Source organism: Phacochoerus africanus, chromosome 5 (genome assembly GCF_016906955.1).
Source record: "Phacochoerus africanus isolate WHEZ1 chromosome 5, ROS_Pafr_v1, whole genome shotgun sequence".
NCBI classification, from domain to species: Eukaryota; Metazoa; Chordata; class Mammalia; order Artiodactyla; family Suidae; genus Phacochoerus; species Phacochoerus africanus.
Genome location: NC_062548.1, coordinates 96,244,415 through 96,259,886, shown reverse-complemented (window position 1 = coordinate 96,259,886; position 15,472 = coordinate 96,244,415). Strand labels below are relative to the sequence as shown.

At 39.6% G+C, this 15,472-nt stretch overlaps 1 protein-coding gene across 6 annotated transcripts in view; it reads right to left on the bottom strand.

The window, feature by feature from the left end:
• Positions 1–15,472, bottom strand: part of FSHR (follicle stimulating hormone receptor) — a 169,094-nt gene that overhangs the window by 24,290 nt on the left and 129,332 nt on the right. For all 6 annotated transcript variants that reach the window (XM_047782103.1, XM_047782108.1, XM_047782105.1 and 3 more), the window contains 2 exons: positions 2,816–2,887; positions 1,436–1,513 (listed from right to left, as the gene is read on the bottom strand). In XM_047782103.1, the coding sequence (XP_047638059.1) occupies positions 1,436–1,513; positions 2,816–2,887 (150 nt within the window). The remainder of the gene's footprint in view (positions 1–1,435; positions 1,514–2,815; positions 2,888–15,472) is intronic.

Genomic DNA, 15,472 nt, shown 5'->3' with positions numbered 1-15,472 from the left:
ATGTAGATACAGATATATATGTATATATATGTATTGTCTTTTTAGGGCTGCACCTGTGACATATAGGGGTTCTTGGGCTAGGGGTCGAATTAGATCTGGAGCTGCTGGCCTACCCCACAGCTACAGCATCGCCAGATCTTTAACCCACTGAGCAGGGCCAGAGATCGAACCTGCAACCTCATGGATACTAGTCCGGTTTGTTATCACTAAGCCACAATGGGAACTTCATGTTTCTTGTATTTGAATTAGATTTTTTTGCTTTCCTTTTCTCTCTCATGCTTCTCTTGCCCCCATCAGCTTATTCCAATGCATGTGCACATGCGCTCGCATACACAAAGATTACAATTACCATGAGCATATTAAGTGAAAGGATTAGGTATTATCGACAATTTTTGTCTTAATCCTATGTACTCTTGAACACATGCTTTTGATTTTATTTTTTCCTTGGCATATTCTATTTCTCTGCTAGTCTCTTTCAAACCTTTTCTATTCCCTGTAAAAAAAACTACATCAAATACTGTGCTTAGATTTATTCTTCAATATGGCTTCATATTTGCCTGCTATTTCTCTCTGTTCCCCTCCTTTGTTTTTTTGGTGCAGCTCGGTCTCTAAACCATATTATTACTATGAAAATGACTAAAATTCTTTTTAGACTAGAACTTACCTTTTTGCATAGCAGCATATTAAAGCACACAAACACAACAATGTGTGCAATGTAAAGATAAAATACTTTCCTTGCAAGATATGGTTGCAGTTCCATGTTCTCCAAATGTCATTCTGTTCATCTAACGTCCATGGATCCCACAAACCCTTGGTAACCCTTAGTGCCCTGTTTCTTGGCTGTCGTGGGAAGTGGATAAATGGCCATGCAGGCTCCAGGCACAAACCATTAAAAGGTACTTCATTAACAATGCAGAATGCATTTAGAAACTTTCCCAAAAGTCAGAGGGAGGAACTCAACCTCATTAAAAAACATGACTGTTCCAAAAAAATGAGAAGTCATCTTTGCTCAGCATGGGGCTGAACAGGAGTTGCTTGGCATGGTTATGAAGGAATATCCATATCTGCCTAATTCAGAAGTCTTCTTTGTCTTTTTCTTTGGATGACAAAAGCCTTGCCAGGCAATAACTAGCTTTATTGATGCATGAACTATTCTGTCCCGCAGAACAGATGTTGCATCACAGGAGACCGTCATTCAAAGAGCAATTTTAAATACTTGAATCACACTACAGAATCGTAAATTATTAACATGGCTCCATGTTGTGATTCTGAAATGTAAAGATGGGAAATGAGAGAAAGACATAGAACCAAAGAGAAATTTGAATGGTGAAATGCCAAGGTCATCCAAACAAAAAAGGAGTGTACCATTAGGAGAAAGAAGTCATTAAATGAAAAGCCCAATGTTACTCCACTGGATTTTTTTTTCTTTACTTACAGAATCATACTTTCAAAACTTAGTCCCACGAAAGAATTTCTTTCAACAGTGTGGATGTTGATATTATCTTGAATGTCTCTAGGAGAAAGTACAGACAAATTAGATGTTTATGTCAGCTCCATTCATGTCACCTCCCCACACTTAGTCTACTTGGCATGGTGTAGTCTTTAGCTGAGGTAATGTTGGAATAGTTACTCTTCTAAAGGACGATGAACTCAAAGTTTGGGGAATAAATGATATCTAATTTAGTATATTAGATCTTTATTGATGGCTGCGCCTGTGACATATAGAAACTCCTGGGCCAGGGGTCAAACCCGAGCCACATCAGTGACAACTCTAGATCCTTAACCTACTGTACCACAAGGGAACTCCTATCAGTTCGTCTTAAAAATGGATTTGCAGACATCCAGTCTCTTCCCTGTCTGAAAGGTTTCTTAGCGAATTCAATTACGCTGAGGTTCTAACATACCATTTTATTATCTTTGCCTCCACCTGCTCACTATGATAAAGACATTTAGGCTGACCTTCTATCTCCATATCAAACTTCTCCATCCACCTTAGTTGGGCCTTCATCTTCCTCCATGTCAGTCCCCTGCTTACAGCTAATTTCTTTCCTTTTTCTCCTTGGGTCACAGGAAAATGTTATCATTGGCTTTTCTCTTCATGACTGAAAGGATGAAGAGAGTCTCATTTTTCTGTTTGTACCCCTCATCCTCTCAAGTTTCCTTGTTGGGTCTGATCTAACATATAAAAGGATTAAACTGCTTGAAACAATTTGCAAAATTGAGTGAGCGTCTCTATTTTTCTCTCTCCCCGCCCCCCTCACTTTCCTTTTTCCTTCCTTTCTTGTTAGCGCATTACATTGCTTCCCTACCTCTTCCTTTTGGGTCTGTCCAGATTCTTAAAATAACACTATGGAAAATAAACTTGCCGTTATATACTGCCTTTTCTCCCCCTCTTTCAAAATACAGATAACTTGGGAAAAGGCAACTATATCAAATACATGATCATTAACACTTTGATGTGAGTTTGTCACACTGTGGTTTCTTTATGCCTAGGCAGCCTGGGAGTCTAGAGGGAAGAGGAGAGGATAGTGGAAGAGAGGGAGTTATAGGGGGAGGAGCGTAAGGTGTGCAGTGAAGAAAGGAGAGACTTCCTGATTTGCTACAAGCTGTCTCTGTTGACAACTCTCTTATTAGGAAGCCTGCTGACTTTCTCCCAACTGAGATTAGCTGGTCTTCAGGTAAAAGCAAAGATACTTGCTCACGCAGAGCACCATATTTGGACAGTGCAGTCTAAACAATGCATATTGCAGGCTCAGAGGCTGTTGGGCAGATCAGCTACTGAGTAAAGAGTTGGTAAACCATTCTTTAAACTTACAGTAAAACCTTTTGTAGAGATTGAATCTTGTGAACAGCTGGCAAGTGCTTAACACCTGTGTTGGATATTAACCTAGAGAGAGACAAAATGAAAGTGAGTAAAACATGAAGCTGGCGATTTTAACAATTGCTAGAGTCCAAGCTTTTCAAACACAAAATGTTGATTTTGGGCTTTCAGAAAAATCTACCAGAAAATCCCATAATATACCAGAATCATGTGTATGTTTTCTAGTTTAAGGCTCTAACTAGGGTCTAGTAAGCTACTGATTTCTTAGAGAAAAGAAGCTTATACCTCAGCACAAAGGTGTGCTAGTAGGCCACAGTGCACACCTTTTTTTTTTTTTTTTTTTTTAATACAAAGGAAACTATTTATGGAAAAGAAGCAAACTCATGGACATGGGGAACAGACTTGTGGTTGCCAAGGGGAGGTGGGACAGGGAGGGAGTGGGATGGACTAGGGGTTTGGGGTTGGTAGATGCAAACTATAGCATTTGGGGTGCATAAGCAATGAGATCCTGCTGTGCAGCACAGGGAACTGTATCTAATCACTTGTGATGGAATATGATGGAGGAAAATATGAGAAAAAGAATGTATATATATGTATAACTGGGTCATTTTGCTGTACAGCAGAAATTGACAGAATACTGTAAATCAACTATAATAAAAAAAGAAAAGATAAATTAACATGATCTGAAAGCAGCTTGCAATTAGGTAACAGAATTTTCCTAAATCATCTTCTGTCTCCAACCTCCTTGTACTCTTTGAAGAACTGCCTCTTCTCTTCTCCAAATGATTCTGTTGAGATGAGGGCATGAGTTCCATACTCTTTGACCCCAGAGTATGCATACGACCTAAGCTAGGCCCATCAGACTCTCTCTTGGGAAGATGTTGGAGGTTAGTTAGAGCCGAGTCCACTGATGCCATCACTCTCAAGAGATGGTCCGTAAATCTCTAGAGCTGAAATTTCCAGAGATATATTGGATCTTTCCCAAGGCCTGCTTTTCTTGGCCTGGGTTCCCCAGGAAGCAGAGTTTGAGATAAAGGCTGGTTTGTAGGTAGTATATTTGATAATATGAGTTCAGAGAGTTTGGGACAGGGGGAATGCAACATAGATGGAAGGAAGATAATCAGTACAAGAATGAGTTACTGAGTTGGCCACTGGTGACTGGCCCTTAATACCAAGGACTTGACTTAGGAGATTTTCAAAATGGGTATCAGAACTTTTGCACTGAATGGGGGTGATGGTCTCCCTTTGTTTTTCACTTGTGGGAAAGTGCTGTTGGCATGCTTTATTAAAATTTTTTTGTGTTATTTACTTAAAAAAAATTTCACACTGCAAAATAAACTGTTTCGTGTAGAGATCTTAGGTAACACAAGCATATACGGCTGTTTAACCACCATCACACTCAAGATACAGCACAGTTCCATCACCCTGCAAATTACTTTGTGTTGCCCCTTTGTAGTCACCTCTACTTCCTGTTCGTACCACCTTTGCCAAAATGTCACATCAGTGCCATCATATATTATGCAACTTCTTTCACACAGTAAAGTGCACTTAAGATTCTTACATGTTATGGTATGTATCAGTCATTCACTGTTTTTTATTGCTAAGTAGCCTTCCATTGTATGGATATACTACAGTTTGCTTATTCATTCAAGGACATGTAGGTTGTTTCCAGGTTTTGTGATTATAAAAAAAAATGTGTATAGTTTTTGTGGTATGTCAGAGAGTGAGAATGAGAATGAAATAGAGGGAACAGGTTTCTACTTCTCTTGGGTAAATACCCATAAGTGGGATTGCTGGGTTGATGGTAAGAGTATGTCTAACTTTATTAGAAGTGAGCAAACTGTTTCCAAAGTGGCTGTAACCATTTTGCCTTCTCACCAGCAGTGTGTGAGGGTTCTAGTTGCTCTCCATCCTTTGGTTATTTAAAAATATGTATTTTTTGAATATAAAAGTAGTACATATTTATGGTGAGGCTTATGAAAAATATGGACACACCCACAGAAGAAAGTGAAAATCACCTCTACTTTCACTAACCAGAGATAGCTTCTGTTAACATTTGGAGTTTGAAGTTTTTAACGAAAACAAATAGCTTTCATGTTTGTTCCTCATCACCTTGAGATTCTGCTCATTCCCAACAGAAACATTGCCGTAACTGGATTTTTCCTAGCTTGACACAGTCCTACTCCACATTTGTTATTTAATCGTATCTAACCTTCTGCTATTTTTAGATCTCTTTCCATGTGTCTATGAAGTATGCTTTTAATGAGACATCAAAGCAAGGACCATATTTAATATTCCTTGACAAGCTGTACTACTTTGTACAGATTGGGAATACAGTATGTGCTCAAAAAATATTAGGTTAATTGGTTGATGTTTCTAAAACATTTCCTCTACTGTCACCAAGAATTATCAAAACCCTTATTTAGTTAATTTACTTGTCAGGTATCATAGCTACTTGGAGTAATTAATCTTAAACAGAAGCAGGGAGGTCTGGAGGCTAGGAATCAGGAGATTGTATGTGCCAGCTCTGGCATAAACTAGACAAAAGCCATTTAATTTTTCCAGACTGGAAAAGAGGTGGAGTGTGTGAATATCAAGGTAGACTTTATATCAGATGCCTCTGTGCCCTGCCTCCCATTCTCTTGTTCCATCTTTTACTCTAGTGGTTACTATAGCAACCAGCTACTTAGAGATTTAATTTAGCAGACACTGGCCTCAGTTACACTGGGTATCTTTCATTTTCTCTCCTGGACTTCTCTACCATCTCTAAGTGGGACATTTATAGGAATACACTCAACCATTCTGAAGCATGAGGCAAATCAGGAGGTACTGGGGCGTTAGCACCCCGTAAGACAATTCTTCTGTTGCTGAACTTTCCCATTCCTTTGGGTGAACAATTCTAAATGACACCCTAGATGGTTTCTAGCATAATTGGGCCTTGATTTCATGGTGGTAATCAGCTGATAATACATTCTTTTTTTTTGGGGGGGGCAATCCTCAGCATATGGAGTTCCCAGGCCAGAGATCAGATCCCAGCTGCAGTTGTGACCTATGCCACAACTGTGGCAACACTGGATCCTTAACCCACTGTGCTTGATGATACATTGCTGAGTTGGCTTTTCCTCCTCATCTCTTAGTTATCCAATTTCTTTCCTTGGATTTGAATGTAAAATAAACTACTTACTTGTTAAGCCCTTGCTCAGATATATTTTGGAGCACCTAAACTAAGGCAAGCACTAACTTGTACTGAATTTCACATTTTACAGATTCACTGATGGTTGCTGTCTCTCTTTACTCCAAGTCTGTCTCCAGTTGTAGCTCAGCCCTGTTTCTCTTCTTTTATAGTAAAGTTTCTAGAAAGCATTGTCTGCAGAATGCCACCTTTGTTTTCTCATGTCCTGTTCATCTTCGATTTGTTGAAGATGCCCCAATTTGTTTTCATTCTACATCTCTCCACTGAAATTATTGTTATCATGCTTCAAGCCCACCAACTTGCAACCAATAAATCTAATGAACAATTAAAATTCTCATTTTTTAGAGACTTCAGTGCTGCCAGTCTCTCTCTTCTATTAGTTTCTGTCCAGTTGCACTTTTCTACTATTCTGCCTCTTTCTTTATTACTCCTTTTTAGTTGCTCTGTTATTGGCACCCCCTCCTCTGTCTGGACTCTGAGCCTTCTGCCTTTTTTCTCTACAATCTGGGAAAGTCTCATTTCCCATGGCTTAATGTGATTTCAATATGATGACAACTCCTAGATTTTTACTTACTTCTGACTTCTCTAGTCTATCTCTAACTAAAGTTTACTTCACTTATCCTTTTCTCAATGTCTCATTGACATCGTAAACTAAACTATTTTCTCCTTTTGCTTTGACCAAGCTGATTCTCAATTCTTCTTCATAAATAGCACTCCCATCTATCAATTGTTTGTTAGAAATGTGACATTAGGAGTTGCTATTGTAGCTCAGTGGGTTAAGGATCCAGCATTGCCATAAGCTTTGGTGTAGGTTGCAGACGCGGCTTGGACTTGGTGTAGTTGTGGCTGTGGGGTAGGCCCACAGCTGCAGCTCAGATTTTATCCCTAGCCTGGGAACTTCTATATGCCATGGTTTGGCCCAAAAAAGCCAAAAAAAAAAGAGAGAAAGAAATGTGACGTTAATGTTGGCTTCTTCACCCTTACTCCCCAGCTTGCAGTCCACTTGCAGTCCATCTAAAGTCCTCTTAGATTCAGTTGTCAAAAAATATTTGATTCCATACAGTTTCTGCCACCTCTACTGATAGTATTCTAGAACAGGCTACCATTATCTTGCTTCTAGATTTCTGTGCTAGTTCACTGCTTTCCACACATTTACTCTTGTCCTTTTCAAACCCATTCTCCATACAGCACACAGAGCATTCTTTAAAAAAAATAAATAAGATCACTCTAGTCCTTTGCTTTTCTGTAGTTCTTTCATGTAGTGAAATCTATACTCCTTACTGCCTACTCTTGAATGCTTATCACCTGCCACCCTCCCCAGTTCCCTTGAGCACCAGTGGCTTTCTTTCAATTCTTCCAGAGCACTAAGGTCTCCCATCTGCAGGCACATAAGCACATGCTCTATCTGGAAGACTCACCACCTGCTCCTCACCTGGCCAACCTCAACTCGTGCTTCAGGGTTGAGGTATACATGTCATTTCTTCATAGGAGAGCTCCCTGATTGTCAGTCTAAATTAAGGTTCCTGATTTATTCCCTGTATAATCATGTTCTTTTTAGCACTTGTCCCTTACTAGCACTCATCAAAATTCTGAACCATGTAGTATTTTGTGTTTATTTGTCTATTCAATGACTGTCCCTTCACCCAGATTGTAAGTGGCATGATGGTAGAAATCATGTTTTTTTTTTTTTTTTTTAATAAAAACTCGATGTTGACACAGGGATTGGCATGTATAAAATGCTTGATTGTATCAGGCTAGGCAATATGTTATGTACCATCAAAAAATGAGCATGACAAAGGAATCATTCACTAGCCATGTTCATCACACTTAGCTGGTTTGACTTTATATGGGCAACAACCTGGCTCGCTCTTAATGAATGAGTAGCATTTTATCTAATTGAAGGAAGGAAGGATTTATGATTGTCCTGAGAACAGTACAAGTACATTATTTAGTATCAATAGTATGAGCTTTCAAAGCCAGTCTATTTATGAGACATCTATAAATGTCTATAGATGCACATTGAAATCTTTGGTCTTTACAGAAAAGAAAACACAGAGGAAAAAATGGCTAAAATTATTCCAGCAGTTCTGAGTTAAAGACACTTAAAAAGATCTAGTGACCATCTAGTGAGATGGATTATTGGTGATAACTCTATAGCTGAAACTCTCTATAACCCCAAGATAACTCAGGAAATGGAGTTCGGATGAACACTTAGTTTTCAATTCATTTTTCCCCTTTGATCAATAAATTCATGTCTGATGGAGGCTGGAAGTGGGTAATCAGCTAGAAGCTCTATGTCTCAATGGGTTTGCTTTGGTCAAATAACTGTTTGCTGTGAAATTATTTTGATTCACTCAACCGCAGTTTATCTTCAAAAACAGGTAAAGGCCTGAGGGTAAAATGTCAGCAAATTTAACTTCTCCAAATGGATCTTCTAAAGAAAGGTAACTGGCTTGCAGTCCTCTCTTCTCGACAGCCAGTTTTACATTCTGAGAAGGTGTTAACACCTTTCATGCCCTACTGTCCCTAGTCTTAAGGTTACAATAATGAAAATGGGTACTTCTCCCACCAGGATGAACTTAGCGAGGTCCTTTCAGTTGATGGGAACCAGTCTCGCTCTGTCCTGCCACCTAACTAGATAATATACTTGCTGTCCTGGACAGTTGATCCCATAGCTCCAGGGCTCAATTGTCCTAAACCTCATTAGTGCTTTCATTAATCTTCAAGAGTGTCTGTGGTTGTTTTTCTTAAATCAGCCTTGTGTGCATGCTCACTTTTCTTGTACTGGGCTATATACCTCCCTTCCATAAACCTCCACCCATCTAAGAGAGGATACTAAAGACTATGTCGTGTCTGCAGGAAGTTTGTGAGTGAATTGAGGAGCTAAGAGTAGCATAGACAAATATTCAGATAGGTCTAGTGCTAAACTGTGTGTTATTGACTGTGGGTGTCTTAAAAGAGTTCAGGGGGTGGGATAGCAATATGAATTGGATTAGTCATGGAGGAATTCTTGTAGAAAGGAGAACAAACCAGATTTCTGAGTCAGCTTAGAGCTTATTGGCCTGAACTAGAGGAGTGTGCGTAGCTAGATCACAGGAGGGGTGTGGGAGGTGCAGCACAGAGGAAACTTAGAACTAAAAGGAGGAGGAAGCAGTATCTCAAGAACTTTTAAAGCTAGGTAGAGAAGGGTGGACTTGATGCCTAAGCAATTAGAAGCCACTTTCAGGTGCTGAAACAGGAAGTAAGAAAAGGTGGCACTCCCTGAACAGAGGTGGCCCTTATTATCATCCTCTTATCACCCTGACTTTATAGTAGTGTTCAGGACAAACTAATGGGCGGTTATTAAGAACCTGTTACATAACCCACTGAACTGAGAAGAGTCGGGTATAAAAAAGACATCCCTCTCCATCACACATGCTAACCAAGAATGCAATTCTTCATCTCTGTTCCACTAAAAATCCACCATAGCAGGGAATGATCAACTCCGAAGCTGTGTGAACCAGTTTTCTTTTAGTTTGTGAACTGAGGCAGAAACAGTGCATACCATGCCCTGAATGGCCTGTTGAGATGTTTTAGGCAAATTTGATTTAGGGCAGGGATGCTGCCAGTGGTGGTTTTAGCTTAGGGATCGAAGCACATTTCCTAGAAGCCAAGACTCAGGGTTTGAACTTGAACTCCTTTTTCTATCTTTTAATTGGTTTCTCATAATATAAGCTTTGCACTTAAATCTTTGTCTTCTTCTTCATTTAAAAAAAATGTTATTAGTACATAGTTGATTTCCAATGTTGTGTCAATTTCTGCTGTCTGGCACAGTGAGCCAGTCATTCATATATAGATAGATATAGATATATAATAAAACTAAATATAGAACTATGTATAATCCAGCAATCATACTCCTGGGCATGTATCAGGACAAAACTTTCATTCAAAAAGATATGTACATCCCATGCTCATTTTTTTTAAACATTTTTAATTGCCTTTTTAGCCTCTTAGATAAGAAATCCTTCCTCCTGATGACTCTGGGATAAGTTAGTGTCCAGGGATAGATAAGGAGAAAAGTAGACTACATTTAATACATAAAAAGACTCGACTTTTGAGGCTCCCTGATATTGAGGTTTCTATTAACTATAGGTCCTTATTAACTGGGAATTAGCATCTCTGTATACATCATTAGAAAATATCCTAACATGTACTTTATGAATCATTAAATAAAAATTTGATTAGGTATAGAATTACACAGACTTGGAGTTAGATGCGAGTGTGTGTAATAAGCTATGGTTTGATGAAATGGCCTTAAGATTTAGGATTAGGGACCCTGGATTTAAGCGCCTTTGCTCTCACTAGTTGGATGGTACTGAGCCGTTCATTTACCTTGTCAGATCCTCAGTTTCTCTTTCTGTAAGATGATCTTGGGTAAGGAATTACAGGAGACAGTAGAAGAGCCTGGTTTCTTTCCTCCCCTGTTTTCAAAGCTGGGACTATTTAACTCATATTCAGTTCAAACTTGCCTTGGTCTCCATGGAAACCAGACTCCTTAGCAATCAGGGGGAATTTAATGAGCCCAAAGGCAGGATTTTAAAGATCTCAGCCTTATTAGCCTGGCAGCAGATTCTGTTTTGACCTAATATTCTGGTTTAACAATTGGGCTCTGGTCCTGTTTTCAGACAGGATGTGTAGCATAGCTTCAAACTAGCAGCTCTGGTGCTAGAGGATTTGGGTTCATGTCCTGGCTGGACTATTTTTTAAGTCTCAAGGGGTTAGTTGAAGTCTCTAGGACTCAGATCCTTTATCTTTTACCCAAGGAAATAAGATTTACCTAACAGGAAACATTAGCACTGTGTCCAGGCACAGTTATTGATCATGGTCCAGCCTTGTATTCCATTTCTGTGAGACCTTGACTGATTTCCTGGTTCCCCTAAAACCTGGCCCATGCTCTGCTTTCCCCCACTTCTCTTGGGTACTGAGATACAGCTTCATTGTCTGCGTCCCTGTTGCCCCTATGGGACTTCCATGCTGCCTGAGCAGGCTGGCCTGTCATCTGCTGCCTAATGCTCCATGTTCTCTGTTGGAACCACTGGAAGCCGTAGCTGAATTTCTCAGATTCCTCCTGCCCCCCTTCTCTAGTGATCTCCTGCCTCTTTTGACAAACTTGCTTGGATTAACCTTCTTGCCTGTCTGATTCTGGTCTCTGGATCTGATCATACTCTCCCCTGGAGGCTTGTTGGTCATCTCAAGAACATTACTGCAAAGAGTTGGAAAAATTGAAGATGACCTACCCATTAAAAAAAATACAAATGATCCACATTTGTTGACTTTTTCGGTGCTGACAAATGGCTACCAGAAATAATGCTATGAAGCAGATATTTGCAAATCAGACATATTGATTTATCTCTTTAAGAGAAAGGTGATGTATTAATAACGAAGAGGAATGCAAAAGCATTTGAAAGGAGAGAATTGAGAGGGGAAATGGAAATTAATTTATTGCTGAAAATGACACGTCATCATTTATGAAGGGTCTTGTATTGCATATTTTAAAAACAAAGATATACAACTTTCTCACTCATTTAAATTTTTTCACTGGGTTTCAAACACATTGATTAGAAACGTAAAAATCCAAGGTCTTCCAGGTAGTTTGTAAGAACATCTGATTGACATTAGGGAAGAAAATTACTAGCTGAATTTTATAAAAATATTTGCATGAAAGAATAGGATTGAAATAAGTACACTGACTCAGGGAGTGCAGCTATTGGCTTGTCTTCCATTGGATCTACTTATTTTAGTGAAGTTTTGTTCTGAGCTTTGACAGCCATGGAAATCTAGTATTTATGTGACCTGTGAATTGCTTTTCTGAGTGTAAAACTAAGGATTAAAAAAATAATGAAGCACATCCTATGATACTGCTTTATCTAAAATATCCATCATTATAATATATTTAATGAGAAGAAAATAGGCTTTTTGTGCCATATGAAATGGTATATAATGAGACAAGGTGTTCATGGCAAAGCACATTATTTATTCATATCTATTTCATACTTTAAAATGTCATTTTTCTGTATATGTTGTAATGCAGACATTAATACTGCAGTTATATGAATATTTTATACATAAAATCATTTGAGGACATAGGCTATTTTATTTTGTTTTTTGCTGATAGGGTGAGGAATCAAGACTATATTGCACAATACATGGGCTATTTTGCTTGGGAAGAGAAGCTGTGATTCTGAAGGGCTACCAGATGGAAAGGGTAATAGATTTGTGCTGTATTACTCAGGAAAGTAGGTATAGGATTAATAATAATAATGGTCAACACTTATTCAACACTTCCTATGTATCAGGTCCCACACCAAGCACTTAATATTGATTATTTTATTTATTCCTCTCCGCTACCTTAGGAGACAAGTATCATTACCATCTCATATCAGAGTGGAGGAGACTCAGCTGAAAGATCCAGTCACTTTCACAAAGCCACACATAAGGAGGGCAGAGTTGGAGGTTGAATACACATCTTTCTGACTCTAAAGGTTCTGCTCTTACCATTGTTAGGCTTACCCAAATGACTTAGGCCCATTCATTGCAAAAGTTGTCCAACAGAGGAACAGATTATACTGTGAGGCACATGGTTCTCTACCTCTGAAAATGCATCTAACTGTATGGCTGATTTCTTCATAAGGAGTGATATTGTGATTTAGGATTAGAAAAATATTTGGTCTTTGTTCCCCATGCTGGCAAGAACTTCTGGGTGGGGAGAGTTGTGGGCTTGGAGAGGGCATGGATGCTCTGAATTTTTTCTCCATACCTTGCCCTGTGCCTCTCTTCCATTGGGCTGTTCCTGAGTTATATCCTTTTATAATAAGCTGGTAATCTACTAAGCAGAGTGTTCCTCTGAGTTCTGTGAGCTGCTCTAGCAAAGTAACCAAACTCAAGGAGGGGTTATTGGAACCTCCAATTTATAGCTGGTTTTTCAGAAGCATAGGTGACAACCTGGACTTTGAGTGCTGTCTGAAAGGAGATAGTCTTACAGGACTGTTTTACATCTGTGGGATCTGATGCTGTATCAAGTAGATAGGCTCAGAATTGAGTTGAACTGCAGGACTCCCGGCTGGTGTCTGAGAATTGCTTGGATGTCTGTGGGAAAACCTCATACGTTGGAATTGGGTGTAAAATTGGAAAGGGGAGTTGAACTCTGTGACCTTTAATATGCTTTCCAACTTAGAAACTTTGAGCTTTTCTCCAGAAACGCTATTTCCAGAGGTTATAATGCTTTGCTTACAAATGAAAGGCTACAATGGACAAATACATCTAGGAAATGCTGGATTAATAAGGTTACACAGTTTCTTTTCTGTGGGATTCTTGGAGCCTTTTCCACAATAGTATCCATTATAAATACCCAAGAGAAAGAAGTAGTGTGCTGGCTTTCCCCAAACACATTGACCTTGGATCCCTCATTTGTTGGAGAGGATCTCCTGAGTTTGGTGTTTCCTAATTTAACCTTGGAAGCCCTGCCAGAAGCTAGAGTGTTTATGCTGATTTATGCTAATTCTCTGAAAATACTCTTACCATTCATGCCACGGTTGGCAAACTCTCTTTTAGACAGGGTATTCTATTAGCACTCTCTCTTCCTCTACTGTGATATAAATCAAAGTTTAAAGCGCAGAAAATCAGAACCACATTGGTGAAAGGGCACACTGTGTCAAGTGAACTATGATCCAGTTTCTCCTGACATCTTCAGGCATTTTATTACAGCCAGAAGAGGGATGGTAAGAGGCTCTGATAACCCCATGCAGCTGCCCAGAGTCTCTAGTCACAGAATCAGATTCCTACTCCTAGCCCTGCCATTAACCTCTCTACACACCATATCTGGGTAAAAAGAAATCCTGTTCTCTAATGGCAATGTGAATCAAAGGAGGACTAAACTGAAGAGAAATCTTCAACAAACTGGACCCAGATGTAGAAAAAATAAAGTTTGTGATGGCTACCCTGTAGCCCTCACTTTGGTGTTATTTATCCTTTCAATTTGGAGCACATGGTAGGATACCTTCATGGCCAGGGCAGATCTCAGTATAATAGGATGTCAAAGTTGGAGTTCTTTCTGAGATGCCAAGGTATGAGATATGTTATATTCTGAGTTTCTAGAAACCAGTGACACAACCTGAACCTCTTCTGTAGTGGGTGTGAAAACGGGTAGAGGGACCTTGTGAGAGGTCTTCCTCCAGGCAACTGTGTGAGTCTGCCCTTCCCATCCCCCCATCACAGGAAGGGTGGGATCTGCTGTGGTGTCACGTAGGTTGAGAGAGGAACTTTAAGAGGACCATGGGGCAACTTTCATTGCTGTCTCCTCCTGCGTGGGGACAGAGTGACCAGTCTCTGACTTGGGCCCGAGTGAGAGGCTGCCTAAAGTGGCAGTAAACAAGATGACTGGTATTTGAGAGGTAACTAAAGTCCTAGGAACTGGTTCCACAGGTTGCAGTTCTGACCCAGACTTGTAGGAAGAAATGACTGGAAAATCACCTTGCCTTATATTTGTGTAGCACAGATAATTGACAAAAGTTATTTCAGAGTATCTCCTTTGACTGTACTGTGAGTTTTTATGATGAATGTAATTACGACTTCCATCTTACTGATAAGCTCACAGAGGGTAAATGAATCACCCAAATTTCTAAAAGTGAAATGGAATGAATCATAGACAATACTTACCAATTACCTTATCACATGTCAGGCACCATTATAAAAGGCTGTGCCTGTATTGAAGTTATTAATTCCTGCCCACAACTTCATCAACTCCATGATGAAGATAACTGGTATTAGTTCCATTTTATAGATGGAAGGAAATTGAAGCTTAAAGAGTTACAGTTAGTTTTTCTGTTGGAAAGTGGAAGAAAAGGAACCTGAACCTGGGCCCTCTGGCTCCCATGCCTCTCAGAGATCTTCTTCCCATTAAACCACACTGGCTGCATGAGAACTTTTAAAACCTAAGGATCTCTCCAAGCTAGATTCACTGCTAACAGAGCATTGCCAAAAGGTGATCTTTTGGGACTTTCTTGGATGTCGATGTATGAATAATTTTAATCAAACTACCAATCTGTGGCAAGCAGTTACTTTTGAATTACACTGGAGAGTCACAAAAGAGTAAATATTTTAAACAGTTTGCACACCCTCCCCCACAACTCATTTCTAGCATTAATTATTTAGAAAGCTATTTCTTAGGTACACTTCAACTTTGCCCGCAAAGATGATCACAAGTTCCAAATAACAAACAATAATCAGGTGTCACTCTTGGCTCAGAACACTGGAGATGGTGACATTGGCCTCACCTGCACTCTGCCCCTTCCCAGCTGTGGTGTGCCCGAAAGTGGGGTGACTCGGGATGGAGTCAGACACTCCTGCCTTCAGTTCTCAGTTCTGCCAGCCACATAATCTCTGAGTTTCAAACTGCTCATTTGTAAATTGGGGAAAACACG